Source organism: Oncorhynchus masou, chromosome 5 (assembly GCF_036934945.1).
Source record: "Oncorhynchus masou masou isolate Uvic2021 chromosome 5, UVic_Omas_1.1, whole genome shotgun sequence".
Lineage (NCBI taxonomy): Eukaryota > Metazoa > Chordata > Actinopteri > Salmoniformes > Salmonidae > Oncorhynchus > Oncorhynchus masou.
This window is the reverse complement of record NC_088216.1, coordinates 83,709,061-83,724,999: the sequence shown is the minus strand read 5'-3', so window position 1 is coordinate 83,724,999 and position 15,939 is coordinate 83,709,061. Positions and strand designations below refer to the sequence as shown.

Below are 15,939 nucleotides of genomic sequence, written 5' to 3'. Positions count from 1 at the left end.
ACACCACACACTCACTCAAATCAATCTATAATTAGATAGTTTATTAATTTGACCAAAACAAGTACACATAAAACAAGCCGTACATACACATTAGTTAAATCATAGAGGAAAACACAAAGTGTGGGACTTATTCCATTGTGATTGTCACGTCTACTCCCAATCCGACGCTCGACGTCGCCGGTCTACTAACCGCCGGTCCTAGCAACCCAGCGTTCCGCCCACCTGGCAACCCAGCATTCCGCCCACCTGGCAACCCAGCATTCCGCCCACCTGGCAACCCAGCATTCCGCCCACCTGGCAACCCAGCATTACGCACACCTGGCAACCCATCAAATTAAATGTATTTATATAGCCCTTCGTACATCAGCTGATATCTCAAAGTGCTGTACAGAAACCCAGCCTAAAACCCCAAACAGCAAGCAATGCAGGTGTAGAAGCATGGTGGCTAGGAAAAACTCCCTAGAAAGGCCAGAACCTAGGAAGAAACCTAGAGAGGAACCAGGCTATGTGGGGTGGCCAGTCCTCTTCTGGCTGTGCCGGGTGGAGATTATAACAGAACATGGCCAAGATGTTCAAACCCATCATTATGCACACCTGGCAACCCATCATTTTGAGGCGCACCTGGCAACCCATTTTGAGGCGCACCTGGCAACCCATTTTGAGGCGCACCTGGCAACCCATTTTGAGGCACACCTGGCAACCCATTTTGAGGCACACCTGGCAACCCATTTTGAGGCACACCTGGCAACCCATTTTGAGGCACACCTGGACTCCCATCCCTCCCTGATTACTTCCCCTTTATCTAACACTCCGTTTGTATCACTTGTTAGGTAGTATTGTTTCCTGTTTTTCCCCCCAAGTTTAGACCCTCCATCTTTTTGTATTCACACTGATTAAACTCACGGACTGCACCGGCTTCCTGACTGCCTCCGTCTGCGTTACAGTGATCCTCTTCAGACAAGATGGCTAGGCAAGATCCACACGATTGAAGATTGACCACAGCATACTGTATTATTTAAAGCTGCCCAGAGAGGACATTGTTTTAACGGTCAGAGGCAACTCATTCCACTCTGAGGCTCCAGTATACAAGACAGTACCTTTCGCAGCATTACTCCTGAACCTGTATAAACACACCTCAGCAACACATGTTCTGTTGCTGTGGTTGTGTGCATCCCAAAATTAGGGAAAGTAACCAGTTAGATATCTGGGTGCAGAACCATAAATATTCCTGTAAACCAAATCCAGTCTAATCTAGGACGCCTTAATTAATCCAGACCATGTCTAACCTAGAACACCCTAATTATTCAAAACCCAGTCTAATCTGGGAAACACTAATTAAACCAAACCCAGTCTAATCTGGGACACCCTAATTAATCCAGACCATGTCTAACCTAGAACACCCTAATTAATCAAAACCCAGTCTAATCTGGGAAACACTAATTAAACGAAACCCAGTCTAACCTAGAACACCCTAATTAATCAAAACCCAGTCTAATCTGGGAAACACTAATTAAACCAAACCCAGTCTAATCTGGGACACCCTAATTAATCCAGACCATGTCTAACCTAGAACACCCTAACTAATCAAAACCCAGTCTAATCTGGGAAACACTAATTAATCCAGGCCATATCTAACATGGGACACCCTAATTAATCCAGGCCATGTCTAATCTGGGACACCCTAATTAATCCAGGCCATATCTAACATGGGACACCCTAGCCTCAACAGGCAGCCAGTTGAGATCCTGAAAGCAGCTCCTGCCTATGTGGACTCACCTTCAATACCACCCTGATCATCTTATTCTGGGTTTTCTGGAGCTTCCTCTTCATAAATTTAGATAAGCCCCCAAACCAGGAAGTACTAGAGTAGTCAAAATGGCATTGAATGAGGGCAGTGGCTAGCACTCTCATGGAGTCCTTATCAAGCAGCTTGGACTTTTTAGCCAAAACTTGGTGCTGGCAGTAACCTTCCCTAGCACTTTAGTGACCATGCTCACAACCCCAAGCTCCCACCATGGATGCTTCCCAGGCAGCTAACAGAGGTTTTAGTAGTCAGCACCTCACTCCCTAACTACACTGATTTCAGAGGACCTACACAATTTAGGTCTGGCCCCAAAAATAACTGCCTCGGGTTTCTCTACAGTAAATACAGAGATCGCTTATTATATCCAAGCCATTTGCTAATGTTAGTAAACTCTGTGCTAAGTGTGCTCTCCAACATAGTTTTACTTTTATGAGACACCAGAAGTGTAGAATCATCCACAACAAAGGAAAGGAGAGCAAGAACAAGCATATTTCATATTGTTTATATACAGTAAAAACCATAGAGGCCTAGACACACTCCCCTGCGGAACACCACAACTCATTGATTTTGCCTGAGACAGTGAACCATTAACCTCTACCACTTGCTCCCTACCTGACAAGTAGGACTTTACCCAGCCTCGAGGGATACTGCTTAACCCCAGTGCCTCCAGTTTGGAGATTAGGAGACAGTGGTGAACTGTATCAAAGGCCTTCTGTAGGTCAAGCAGTACCATTCCACAGAGATTTCCCTCATCAATCTCTTTCCTGATGAAGTCAATCAACTAAAGTAGACATGAATCAGTGGAGTATGTTTTTCTAAAACCCAACTGAAAATCATACATTAGAATGTGTTTGTTGACATATTCATACATTTGCTCATGAACAATTCTCTCCAGGATCATTGATGTTATACTGAGGATAGCTACTGTAATTCCCAGGGTCCGATTGTATCCCCTTCTTATACAGAGGAAAAGGGGGGTATCTAGTCAGTTGTACAACTGAATACATTCAAATGAAATGTTTCTTCCGCATTTAACCCAAAACCTCTGAATCGGAGAGGTGCGGGTTAACTTTCTCTTGCTTCGTGCCCTTAGGAAAGATGCATTGTTCAAGAGAGAGATTAACGATATGCATAATACAAGGAAAAACAGAACAAAACATTGATAATCATCGTAATAGTAACAAACTCACAAAATGCTTGTAATTATGTTAATGTTGACCAGAGCTGGAAAAATCATAGCCTACATGACAATCACAGAAGTACCCTCTGAGAAAAAAATCAAGTTATTTAATTTCTATAGCCTAACAACTGCCAATATCGGTAGAAATATTTCAGTGCCCATCGTCAGTCTAACGTAAAACGTTATGAAACTTGATTGCACTGCCTATTTGTTCAAGCAAAAAAACAAGGACATATTTAGAAAACATGGTTGAAAAACAAACCGCATGCAAATGCTGACACCAAACTACAGTATTTCAAGGACAAATGTTTTTTTTAAGTTTCAAAAAAAGAAGCAAATGTTTATTCCAAGCCTACCTTCACTGAAGCACCGCAGGTTTCAATTCTGGTTTCTCCCACTGCGCTCACCGGTCTCGAGTTGCATCTTGTTGTCAGCATGGCACTGCATATTTCATCCAGGTTTTCTTCTGTTTTTCAGATGACAATTTACTGGAACGGTTCATCCTGGATAAATGTTTCAACCTTTATCAACACAACGCCGAGGCTACATGTTCGCGCCTCTCTTTCTCAAACCAATGTGTATAATATATACATCATTGCTGTCAATTCCTCTGACTGTCTCTTTACGCGCAAATACAACACAAGGAAGGTAGAAAAGGAAGTTCGTGTGGTTTCAATTTAAGAAAAAAAAAGAGCGTGTGAAACACTTGTGACATACATCCTCCCTGCGTAACAGAGGCCAAAAAACACCGTAGGCTAATAAAGAAGAGCTCACAGTATAGCCTCGTTTATATCTGGTGCTAACTCGCGTCCTTTGTCCTGATCATTTCCACATTCTGGTTGTACATGATTACATAGTGATTGGATCATATTGATCCGATTACGAAACGTACATGTTAACACAAGGTGTAAACGAGGCTAGTGATTGTGACGTGCACAGGTTATCCAGTATGTGCTGTATCCCTTCAAGTTCTTTCCCTTGAAACTACTAACTATTTGGCAAAAATATTTTTTATTATAGGGAATCTACAGGTAACTGCCAAAATAATTGAAACACTTGAGTAAATGATGGATAAAAAGTATATTGAAAGCAGGTGCTTCCTCACAAGTGTTCTTCCTGAGTTCATGATGCAATTAACATCCCATCATGCTTAGGGTCATGTATAAAATGAGCAGGCCATTCTTTTGGTTACCATGGCTATGCCTCCATAGGATGACAATGCCCCCATCCACAGGGCACAAGTGGTCACTGAATGGTTTGATGAGCATGACAACAATCTAAACCATATGCCAAGGCATCTCAGTCACCAGATCTCAACCCAATTGAAAACAATGTTTTCCACCACCATCAACAAAACTCCAATAGATGGAATTTCTCATGGAAGAACTGTGTCAGCATCCCTCCAACAGAGTTCCAAACACTTGTAGAATCTATACCAAGGTGCATTGAAGCTGTTCTGACTGGTGTTTGTGTTTTCATTATTTTGGCAGTTACCTGTATAATAACAACATTATTTTAAAGATCTTCAAACAAAATTTAAATATATTCTACTTGGGACCATGATCTTTCAAAAGGTAGTCATATTTGTATTTATTATTTCATATTAAAATCAATTCCCTACAGTAGGGTTAGGCATCGATGCAGATGGGTTGTGATGGGATGACAGGTGTTCTGTTAATAAACTTGGGAGGTTGGTTCAAAAAAGAAAACATATGGTCGTTAAAACCTATTTATAACCTAAATATTATTGTCAATATCCACTGTGGGGATATAAAAAAAAAAGGCTACTAAAAACAGCGTCTATGTGCTTCTGAATATCTACAAGATGGGCTTTGGAGAACAGTTGGGGATGTACCACTGAGCGATGGATTGGGGGTGGAGTGTGGACTGGAGGGAGTTGATGGACTGGAGGGGGTGGTCCACTTTGATGGGAGGGCGGAGGGTGTGTGGCTGTCCAGCATTGGCAACTCCACACTCCATCCTAAGGGGAATGAAATGTTTACCCCGGCCACATGTGTTCCACGGACACCCCCTCACACGTAAAAACCCTCCCACCCACGACAAATCTCCTCCCAGCGCTATCAAAACGAGTCCCTCCACATTGAAGGGTCTCTCCACCCACCCCGGTCCCAGCCCTCCCCTTGCACGTTCCCAAGCCCACAATGTTCATCCAGGCAGGGAGTGGCCAGCGAAAAAGTTTAGCCCCATCTGTTGCTGAGCGATTTCTAAACCTCCCTCCTGTAATTTGCATTATGTTGTAAAGGATGTATGAAACATTGTATGATGCCTTTCGTTGTGAATGTGGTCTATTTTTGTTACTGTTGGGCTCGTCAACAACAATTTATTTAGGTCATGTTTGTCAATGGCGCCTTTTCCGCCAAAAAACACTAGTCAACGTAGCCGCTAAAAGGTACAACCTACCATTTGTTGACCCCACCCAAATACCCGCCCATGACCACATCCCCATTGGTCAGCTCTTCCCATTTTAGAATAACTACAACTCTTCTTTAGGTAGCGGTTAATGTCACTCATACATGGGGTGCACTTGATTCAAGTTGCACGGTGTGGCATGCAGGCACTTCGGGAACAAGATTACAGTCGTTCCACAGGTTTAAAAAAAATAATAATAATAATTTAAGCGCAAATATACAAGCCGATGTAGTTCAGTTACTAAATCAAACTCACACTGCTCAACGTAGAAACCCCCCGGGGGGAGGTCTAAGTTGTGAAAGAAAACAGCATTTTCATTGGCCCACAACAACACAATTCGACATCTGATTGGATAAAAAAATAAATCTCCTCCTTTCTCCTTCGTAGCAGAATCAGCATGTTTGGTTGAAGAGCAAAAAGTTGATGTCAACCTGAAAGAAGCCCGAGAAACTCCTCCCGTCTCGAAATTATGAGTGGTAGGTGAACTTTTTTTTCTTCTCTCTTCTCCCCCCCTTTCAGAAGTAGCTACAGTAGTTTTGTAAAAGTCTATGAAGCTAACTAATAGGTAGGTGATTGTTTATGGAGTAGATAAAGCTAGGCAAATTTGAAATTACAAGGTCTCTAACTCTTCAGCTCTAAATTTGATAACCATTTATTGAATCTTAGCTAACGTTAACGAGCTAATGGTTAGCCAGTCACTTAGGATGAAAAGTCGTATGAGCTAGATTAGCTAGCTTTGCTAACAACTAGTTAAGGTTGGAAAACAATTTTCAACTCTTCGAATATCATGTCATTAGCTAGTCAGGCAGCTAACGTTAGTTAGCTCTTGTGGTTGTGTAATTAAGACTCCACTAATCGTTCCCATGCTACGAGCTAGCTATTTAGCTACTTTCTTTAGCCAGTTAGCAGCTGTTTTGCGGTTGTTGTTTTTTTTTTGTTGAAAAACTTACATAACTTAGTTTGCTAATTCGTGGTATTAGCAGTGTTTTTATTTTATCTAATGAAAGTATCATAGTCGTGTCAGCTGTAATATCCTAGCTTGCTTTTGTTTAACTGGCAAGTAATATCAGGTAGTTAGCTACTGTTAGCAGCTAATCCATTTGCAACGTTACATTTACAGACCAACAGGATGAAATGGCCGCGATGGTGGAAAGCGGTGGAGGCTTCCTTCAAAAGCGAAACACAAATACCGGACAAGTATGTTTGCCAGTCAAATAACATTACACATTCCCAGATAACGTGCATTCAATGTATTCCTCTGATGTTTGCTAGAGACGTTACCCCCTTTCCTCCCCCCTCCTGACATGTAACGTTAACTAGATAGAAAAGTAGCCAAGCATGAGACATGTTTATCTAGCTAGCTATGGATAAATTCGTAGCTTAACTGTGGTCAGTGGTGGGAATGGGTTTTGATCAGTGTTGTTGATTTCTCACAAGCACATGTCACCGGGGTGGGGATATAGGCAGTCGTAGAGGTGGATGATCCCACACGGGGAGTTCCTGCCAGCCCCGTACAGCAGCTCGCACAGCCCATTTTGGCTGGCGTCGGAGGGGGTGGCTTCGGCTGAGTGAGCTAGTTTATAGGGCAAGATAAAGGTGTGGGTGGGTTGGGGGAGGGGAAGTTCAGCCCGCCGCTGCTCTTTAAAAAAAAAAAGTGATCCCACCCATTTGCCACTGGCGCTCCCCCATTTCCTCTCCCTTGGCTTGCCCTCTCACTCATGCCTGCTGCAGCACATACGCTGGAATGCTGTGTGTACTGTCACATTTCACTGTAGGTGTGATGTTAAAACCATGGCAAATGTGACAAGAATTTTACATTGTGTTAATTATTGTTTGTCTTTCACTGTGGTTTAATTTGTTTTAATTGAACTCTTTCAGACAAGATTTGGTTTCACTTATGAACACCTTGAAAAGCAGATCACATTGTTACATCAAACAGAACCCTTTTGGTAAAGTTTTGTGATGCTGTATCTTATTGATTAGATCCCCATTAGCTGTTGCACATGCAGGGGCTACTCTTCCTGTGAACAATGTGTTGAGTTTTGTATACTAGTAGCTTCACAACAAAAATCCAACTTTTTGTTTTTTTTGCAGGACTCCCAGCAGCCCTCTCCTTTAGCTCTGTTGGCAGCGACCTGTAGTAGAATCGACACCCCAGGCGAGAGTGACTCCGGCTCCGAACAACAGTTAGACCTAAGCCAAGCCCAGCTGACCCAGACAGCCAATGGGAGCTGGCAGATCATCCCTGTCAGTCTCGGTAGCTCCAGTGGTTCCAACACCATCACCACCGACTCCACTGGCATGGTCATGACCGCGAGCGACTCAGGGAAGAATAGGGGGCAACAGGTGTTGACGTCGGTCTCCAGTGGGCACCAAGGACAGCAGCAGTATGTGCTGTCCTCAGCTCCTTCTCTACAGGGCCAGCAGGTCCTCACCATGTCTGGGGGCCAGGTTGTGTCCATGCCCAACATCCATTACCAGGTGATCCCTCAGTTCCAGACGGTGGATGGCCAGCATCTACAGTTTGCCCAGGCAGGGGTGCAGCAGGACCCGAATGCAGCTGGGGCAGGACAGTTCCAGCTCGTCTCCTCGCCTAACGGGGGTCAGCAGCTGGTTAGAACAGGGAGTGGAGGAAATATCCTAACCATGCCTGCCGGGGTCCTACAGCAAGCCATCCCCCTACAGAACCTCGGTCTGGGTAACAGCGTCCTGCAGAACAACCAGGGCCAGTTCCAATTGGCTAATATGCCTGGTCTCCTAAATGGCAATATCACCCTCCTTCCGGTCAGTGCAGCTAGTGGGTCTGAAGGGGACGGAGGCTCTAACCAGCAGCTGATGCAGCAGGTAGTGTCAACCTCTGGCACGTACTATACCAACTCAACCACCACCACCACTCAGACAGGCACCTCGTATGGAGGCATGACACAGCAGACTCAGAGCACCAACGGCTTCCAGAATTCTGGTGTCGGGATCCCCATCCAGCCAGACAATAGAGATCAGCCACAGCAGCTCCTCATTCAACCCCAGCAGCTCATCCAAGGAGGGACCTCGCTGCAGACAATCTCAGCTGGGGGACAGGTGTTCGCGACCCCGACGCTTACCCAGGATGCCCTGCAGAACCTGCAAATTCAGACCCTCCCCAACACCTCTCCCATCCTGCTGAGGACCGTCGGGCTCAACGGACAGGTGAGCTAGAAGGAGTTCACCTCAAGATTTTTCAGAATGTATTTGTTGATTAGTGCTGGGCGCCCTAGTTACAGGCTCTGACTAGGTTATTATAAGATGATAACCAGTTCTGAGGTATAAACCCCTGGCCCTATAGCTTACATTTGTGATTTAGCACCTTTTCCCCCTTACTGTACCACCAACTAACTGAATGTTGCTCTGGCTGGAGTACCCCTGAAGTACCCCTTCTTGCAGTGTACCAGAAGGCCTATGGTCTCATGAGTCTTATCATAGTATTCCATGTGGATAGACTAGGTACCCTGGTTGTACCCTGGTTGGGAACCACTGACTTAGACACTCCTGTCTTTCTCCTAATGATCCAATGTAACAATGATCTCTGTGCAGATGATGTATGATGTTTTAATTTCTGAATAGTTTGTGATGAAAGAAACCACTGATGCCAGCGAGAAAACAAAAGGGGAACAAAATAAAGAATTGTAAACTCATCTCAGTCCAACAAAATGGAAAATATAACTTAAATGTGTCCGTTCCTAATCGATCAATACGGACTTCCTCGATCTGCTAATCAATTCCTCTACCTCATCCTGCTTCTACACCTGCATTGCTTGCTGTTTGGGGTTTTAGGCTGGGTTTCTGTACAGCACTTTGAGATATCAGCTCATGTACGAAGGGCTATATAAATACATTTGATTTGATCCCTCCAGGTGAGCTGGCAGACCCTCCAGCTGCAGAGCCCAGCGGGGACCCAGATCACCCTGGCCCCCATGCAGGGTCTCTCTCAGCTGGGCCAGGCCCAGGGAGGTACCATGCAACTCCCTGGCCTGCACACCATCAACCTCAACACACTGCAGAACTCTGGTTTACAGATGCACCAGCTACAAGGAGTCCCCATCACCATCTCTAACACAGCTGGTACGTGTTCTGCTGAGGACTGAATTAACACTTATCCTATTGAATTTGAATTAGTCTTTTACTAACAGCCCATAGAAAGGCATTCATAAATGAAACAAAGGACTGGTATAAATGAAGGTTTTGGAGTGTCTGTACTATGTCTAGGAGATGTGAGAGCTCAAAAAATTATATGTATGTGTGTGTGTGTGTAACCCCTTTTTTGAGGGCGGGCACCAAATTACCTCCATACTTCTGTTTTGTATGAGTCCTTCAGACGAGTCTCGTGACACTTGTGTAGGTCGTAGTGCACGATGGAGAACGCCATCATGTTCGCGAGATTCTCTTTCCGTCGATTGGTCATAATAGTTTTCGAAGCCGGCGCGGAAGGCTGACCTCGACGGATGTGGTGGATTGAGACGCAGCCCATTTCTGATTTTGCTGGAGGTTTTAATTTTATTTTTTAATGTTACTTCGCTTGATGTACGGGTGGTCACAGTTGTAGACTGACCCATATCTGCACTGACCCATATCTGCACTTTAACTGTTGTGATCAGAAGAAAGGTTTTCATTCAATCGGTTTTGAATTATTTCATGTCAACAAACAAATGTAGCTTGATGCCTGGAATGCGAAGGTAAGCGCTAAGTAAGCCAACTGGTTTGCCTTGTTCACGCTACATGGTGCTAGTATCGACATGGTGTGTGTTCAGAGTAACTGACGGGCATTGACTAAGCATTTCCTTTACTCCTCCGTCGGTCAGTGACAATTCGCTAGTAAGAGGTTTGTCTGGTCAGCTAGTAAGAGGTTTGTCTGGTCAGCTAGTAAGAGGTTTGTCTGGTCAGCTAGTAAGAGGTTTGTCTGGTCAGCTAGTAAGAGGTTTGTCTGGTCAGCTAGTAAGAGGTTTGTCTGGTCAGCTAGTAAGAGGTTTGTCTGGTCAGCTAGTAAGAGGTTTGTCTGGTCAGCTAGTAAGAGGTTTGTCTGGTCAGCTAGTAAGAGGTTTGTCTGGTCAGCTAGTAAGAGGTTTGTCTGGTCAGCTAGTAAGAGGTTTGTCTGGTCAGCTAGTAAGAGGTTTGTCTGGTCAGGCAGTCAGTTGGAGTAGATGAGGGGGTGTAACCACCCCACCCATGCTGTCAGTGTCTTATCCGGGCCCCCACAGACAGACACACGTTATGTGGGCGTGTCCAAGTTTGCCCTGTTCCTACCAGCATTTACATTTTATGGCTTGGCTATAGTTTTTCTGTCCTGAAATTAGACATGAAATTCAACATGGATTTCCCCAATGCCTCAACCTGACCATACTGGTTGGACTTGTAATTTTAATTTGGGTAGGTAGGATAATAAGTTGTTTAAACTGGTTTAGTCTCCACAGTACAATGACAGAATAATTAATCACATGCTATTGTATTTGGTCTGTTGACTGTCATGAGGTTCTCTTTATTCTAAGCAGCTCTCTTTATTCTAAGCAGCTCTCTTTATTCTAAGCAGCTCTCTTTATGCTAAGCAGCTCTCTTTATGCTAAGCAGCTCTCTTTATGCTAAGCAGCTCTCTTTATGCTAAGCAGCTCTCTTTATGCTAAGCAGCTCTCTTTATGCTAAGCAGCTCTCTTTATGCTAAGCAGCTCTCTTTATGCTAAGCAGTTTTCTGCACCCGCTAGAACATCTGCTAAACTGTGTACGTGACCAATAAATGTTGATTTTACTTGAAGGTGATTTTGTATCTGTAATGCCCAATGGCTCTAGATACACACCTAACGCAATTGATTCGTCACAGTAAGCTTTCATGAGCGGGAAGGCCAATGATGTTTGTAAACACTGAATATACTGTATGTTTATTGTAACGGCAGAAGTTCCTGTTTATTCCTCCACAGGAGACCAGGGTTTGCAGGCCGGGGGAGACAGTCTGGATGACGGCACAGTCATGGAGGAGGGAGACACGTCCCCCCAGCCTCAGAACCGCCGAACACGCAGGGAAGCCTGCACCTGTCCCTTCTGCAAGGACGGGGAGGCCAGGTACATAACATCTGAGTCTGTCAACGCTATTGCATTATCGGGGAAACGCCAAGAGCTGGGTCAAATGTTGGTTTTTTTAATCACCTGAATGCCTTTCTCTTGATTTTTACGATGATGTAGCCAGGAACCAGGTTATGTGGTTTATAACCAGTTTTCAGGAAGAACCACTGACACTATTGCCTATGACTCATATGCACATACTTACTTCTGTGTTGATCCTATTGGTCCCAACGTAACAATGACCTCTGTGCAGATTAGATTTTCATTTAAGAGTGATCCTGATGAATAAAACAAATGCTGATGCCAGAGAGAGAGGGGGGGGGGGGGAATAATAAAATAATAACAATGCAAGCTAATCGGAGAGACCGGTTGGGAAGTATATTTGAGCGGCATGATATGTGAAGACTGGGCACACATCTAATAGCCTAACAGCAACATGACTGTCAATTTCTACCTTTTTCCTGTTCAGAGATCCCAATAAGAAGAAGCAGCATATCTGTCACATGCCAGGTTGTGGGAAGGTGTACGGTAAGACATCTCACCTGAGAGCTCACCTTCGCTGGCACACTGGAGAACGACCCTTCGTCTGTGGCTGGTCCTTCTGTGGGAAGAAATTCACTCGCTCAGACGAACTGCAACGCCACAAGAGGACACACACAGGTGAGATGGCCAAAGCCGATTTTTAAATGACATCTTTATTGATAAGTTATACAGAGACGATGGTTGGTTGTTTAGCGACAAAACCGACGCACGCAACTGTGGAGCAAAACAGACTGGGTCGGCAACATGTAAAGTATATATTTAATCTCCAATGTTTTATTGTAAACATTAAATCAAGTTGCATATTGAACACTTCTCTCTAATGCGTTGTTACAGTTGTTGGCTAGCTAGCTAATGTTAGCTGTGACGTCCATAATAGCCTCATAACATGACATGGTATCGAGAACCAGGTCAAACTAGCTGAAATCGGTCACTTAGGATTCCCCATATGGCAGTTTCTTGTCATTGTTACTCGCTATCTGACCATCCAGAATCACAAGGTGGTGTTGTGAATGTCACCGTACCTAGCCTCACCACACGACTGGTTTGGATATATCCCTGACCAATATGGCTTTCATTTTCACCCCATTCTGAGACCGAGTTTGAAACGGCCCCTCTAGTCATTTTAAAGCTGCAATATGTCACTTTTGTGCGACCTGACCAATTTCACATAGAATAGTGAGTTGTAGATCTGTCTATAGTGAGTTGTAGATCGGTCTAGAGGAGTGAGTGAGTAGTGAGTGCTTCTACACCTGCATTGCTTGCTGTTTGGGGTTGTAGGCTGGGTTTCTGTACAGCACTTTGAGATATCAGCTGATGTAAGAAGGGCTATATAAAAACATTTGATTTGTAGATCGGTCTCGAGGAGTGCGCTGTAGATCGGTCTCGAGGAGTGCGCTGTAGATCGGTCTCGAGGAGTGCGCTGTAGATCTGCTAGATTTTTCAGAGAGGTTTAGATCGACTGATTCTCTACATTATACTTGTTTGTTTTTTGTCACACAAACTGAAATTAGGCTCGCTAACCAGGAAATAATGGAGTGATATCTGCATAGTGCATCTCTATGGTTGTTGCCTGTCACTGCTGACCTTGTGATGACTGGACGAGGAACAACTCTGGGGCCCTAGTTACAACCTCTGACTAGGTTATTATATGGTGATAACCAGGTCTCGGGAATAACCTTAGACCCTATTGCGTAATGATTTACAGACACTTGTCTTTCTCCTATTGGTCGCAACATAACACTGACCTCTGTGCAGATTAGGTATGTGTTTTTTTGTTTTTATTTTCTGAATAATCATGATGAAAGAAACCACTGATGCCAGACATTTGTTCTGTTTTGAAGGAGACATTTCTCCAGGTTACAAGAATAATCACTACTAACCTGTAACCTCTTCATGCCATCTAGGTGAGAAGAAGTTCACGTGTACGGAGTGTCCAAAGCGCTTCATGCGCAGCGACCACCTCTCCAAACACCTCAAGACCCACCTCAACAAGAAAGGAGCCACCGGTGGCGCTGTGACCTCCGATAACTCCGCCCCTCAGTCGGGTGGAGGCGGAGCCACAGATGGCGGGGCCGGGGGTGTGGTCAATGACCAACACGCCCTCATTGCCATGGAGACACTGTCGCCCGAGGGCATCGCCCGATTGGCCAGCAGCGGCATCAACGTGATGCAGGTGGCTGACCTGCACTCCATCAACAGTAATGGATATTGATTACTGATTGGTTGATTGGATGTGGGGATCAGGACGGTAGTGGAGCAGCGGACATTGATCTATAAGGGCTATATGTTTCTAGATTATATACAGTAAAACTAAGGGCTAATAATAGGAAGGGAGGGGAGAGCTCTGTTTAGATATTTTTGAGAGCTGAGACAGGATCCAGGGAGTCCCTTCAGATAAACTGCTATGGTGCATTTCCATGACCTTACCCATTTCATTGGCTGTGAGTCGGGTGGAGAGCAGTCTAGATGTTAGTTACCTAGATCTGATCGATGATGGAAGGGAATGAATGGTACTACTACAGTGGTTGTCCTAGTAACACATTCACAAAGGCTCCTTCCCTGGAACACAATACAAATCCATCACTTCCAATCTCTATTTGTACATAACGCAGAAACGCACTACTGCTACTCAGTCCCCCCCCTCTCTCAGGTCTCTTCTTGTCCAACCCCCCTCTGTCTGGGTATAGTGCAGTATACACCAGGGATAACTTCAGTACTGTACTAGCTGGTTGAGTGGGTTGGGCCTTCGCCTGGTCTCTCACACCTTCTCTTGTCTAGCCCGGTATCACCGTTGGTTCTTTCTCATTGGAGGCCAGTGTGGATGGGGGAGGGGCTCATGGTTATTTGGTCACTAGTGACTTCTGGGGCCTGTTCAGGAGGATGTAACGTTACACAACGTTCAGATGGTGTAGAAAAAAAGGAAATGGCTCTTTGTTTCTTTTTTCTATTTGTATCTGCAGCGTTTGGCACGTTTCATGTCCCTGAATCCAGCCCAGCCCCAGAAGCATTAATCAGCAGGGAGGGGGGAGGGACACAATCACCTACATGGGGTCCTGGTCAAAAGTAGCGTACTAAACAGGGACACAAATCTAAAATCGTCATGAAATATCTCCTTGTTTTTTGCCTTTTTATATGATTATATAGGTACACACTCAAGCCATCCTGCTTTGATACGTTTATCATAGCAACAAAAAACAAAACATTTGGGACAAGTCTTTTTGTATGTACATATGTTTTTTTTTCTCTTTCGTGTAAAGCTACGGAAATTCTTAGCATAGGAAGGATCAACTGAACTTTATATGGTTGCAAGAGATTGCCTTTCTGTTGTGAGTCTCTCATACACAATCAATCTTAAACTTCTATTCTAAACTTTTATATAAATGTAGATTTTGTTTAAACTATTTCAAAAGTGTTCTGTCTATAGAATGAACTATGTATGTATTCAACAGTCCAGTCCCAGTACATATGATTTACTTCTCTGGTATATTTGTCAATTTGCTTCATACTCAAGTTCTTTCTCTGATGCATTTGGATATCAAATTCTTCCTTGACAACTTTAACCCTTTTTTTGTCTTATTTCCAAATAATGCAAAAAAACTAACAATTCAGCTAAAACCAAAAATCCATATTCTGTTTTAAGAGAACTGTGGAATGGAAGGTTTCGTCATCAGTTCTAGACAGTCAATATAACCTGGCTCTGGACCTGGTAGTATTACAGCTTAGGTTTCTGCATCATGGTTGCAAAAGATCGGTAACATTCCTCGGTTAATGAAATCTTGTTAGGTATTCCTGGATTTCCTGCTTACGCAATCCCTTTTCCAGGAATTTAACTCTTCTGGAAAACCACATTTATACAACCCTACTTCTGTAACAGCATTGGCCTGCATGTTTTGGAAGAAAGTACTGATTTATTACGTAAACAGCATCATTAGGTTGTCTCAAACAGAAAGCCAGGGTCGATCAAACGTTAAGCTTGACCTCGTCACTATTTTAATCCAGTCAGTTTCAGTAGTGTGGTCAGTCACAGATGTATTGAAGACTGACTAGCTGGGGTTCTAAGTGTGCATCAAATGGCACCCTATTCCCTATGTAGTACTATGGGGCCCTGGTCAATAGTAGTGCCCTAGAGGGAGTAGGGTGCCATTTTTAGATACATTTGAAGAGGGTTAAGTACTTAACTCCCTTTTGACTTTATGTCCACTTCGAGCTTGATCAACTACAAGTTGTGGGAAATGTATTTGAATGCATTGTTTCAGTATTTGATTTGTACTCCTATCCTTGCGATTTAGTTCAGACAAGTGCCCTTAATGTTTATTTCATTTAAAAAGGGAGTTTTTTTTTTGAATGTTATTACTACAAATGCCAACAGCTGGATTAAAAATTATGAATACAAAATGTG

The 15,939-nt window shown here is 44.0% G+C and overlaps 1 protein-coding gene across 2 annotated transcripts; it reads left to right on the top strand.

The window, feature by feature from the left end:
* The first annotated feature begins 5,807 nt into the window (after positions 1-5,807).
* sp1 (sp1 transcription factor) lies at positions 5,808-15,935 on the top strand. 2 transcript variants are annotated; one of them, XM_064967011.1, is made up of 7 exons: positions 5,808-5,890; positions 6,535-6,611; positions 7,509-8,600; positions 9,305-9,512; positions 11,357-11,498; positions 11,968-12,158; positions 13,445-15,935. In XM_064967011.1, exons 1-7 carry the CDS (start codon positions 5,884-5,886, stop codon positions 13,750-13,752), a joined length of 2,025 nt encoding a protein of 674 aa, XP_064823083.1. In that variant the 5' UTR covers positions 5,808-5,883; the 3' UTR covers positions 13,753-15,935. The 2 variants fall into 2 exon arrangements, with proteins under 2 accessions (XP_064823083.1, XP_064823084.1); XM_064967012.1 differs by having other exon boundaries at positions 5,890-5,979.
* The last annotated feature ends 4 nt before the right edge of the window (positions 15,936-15,939 follow it).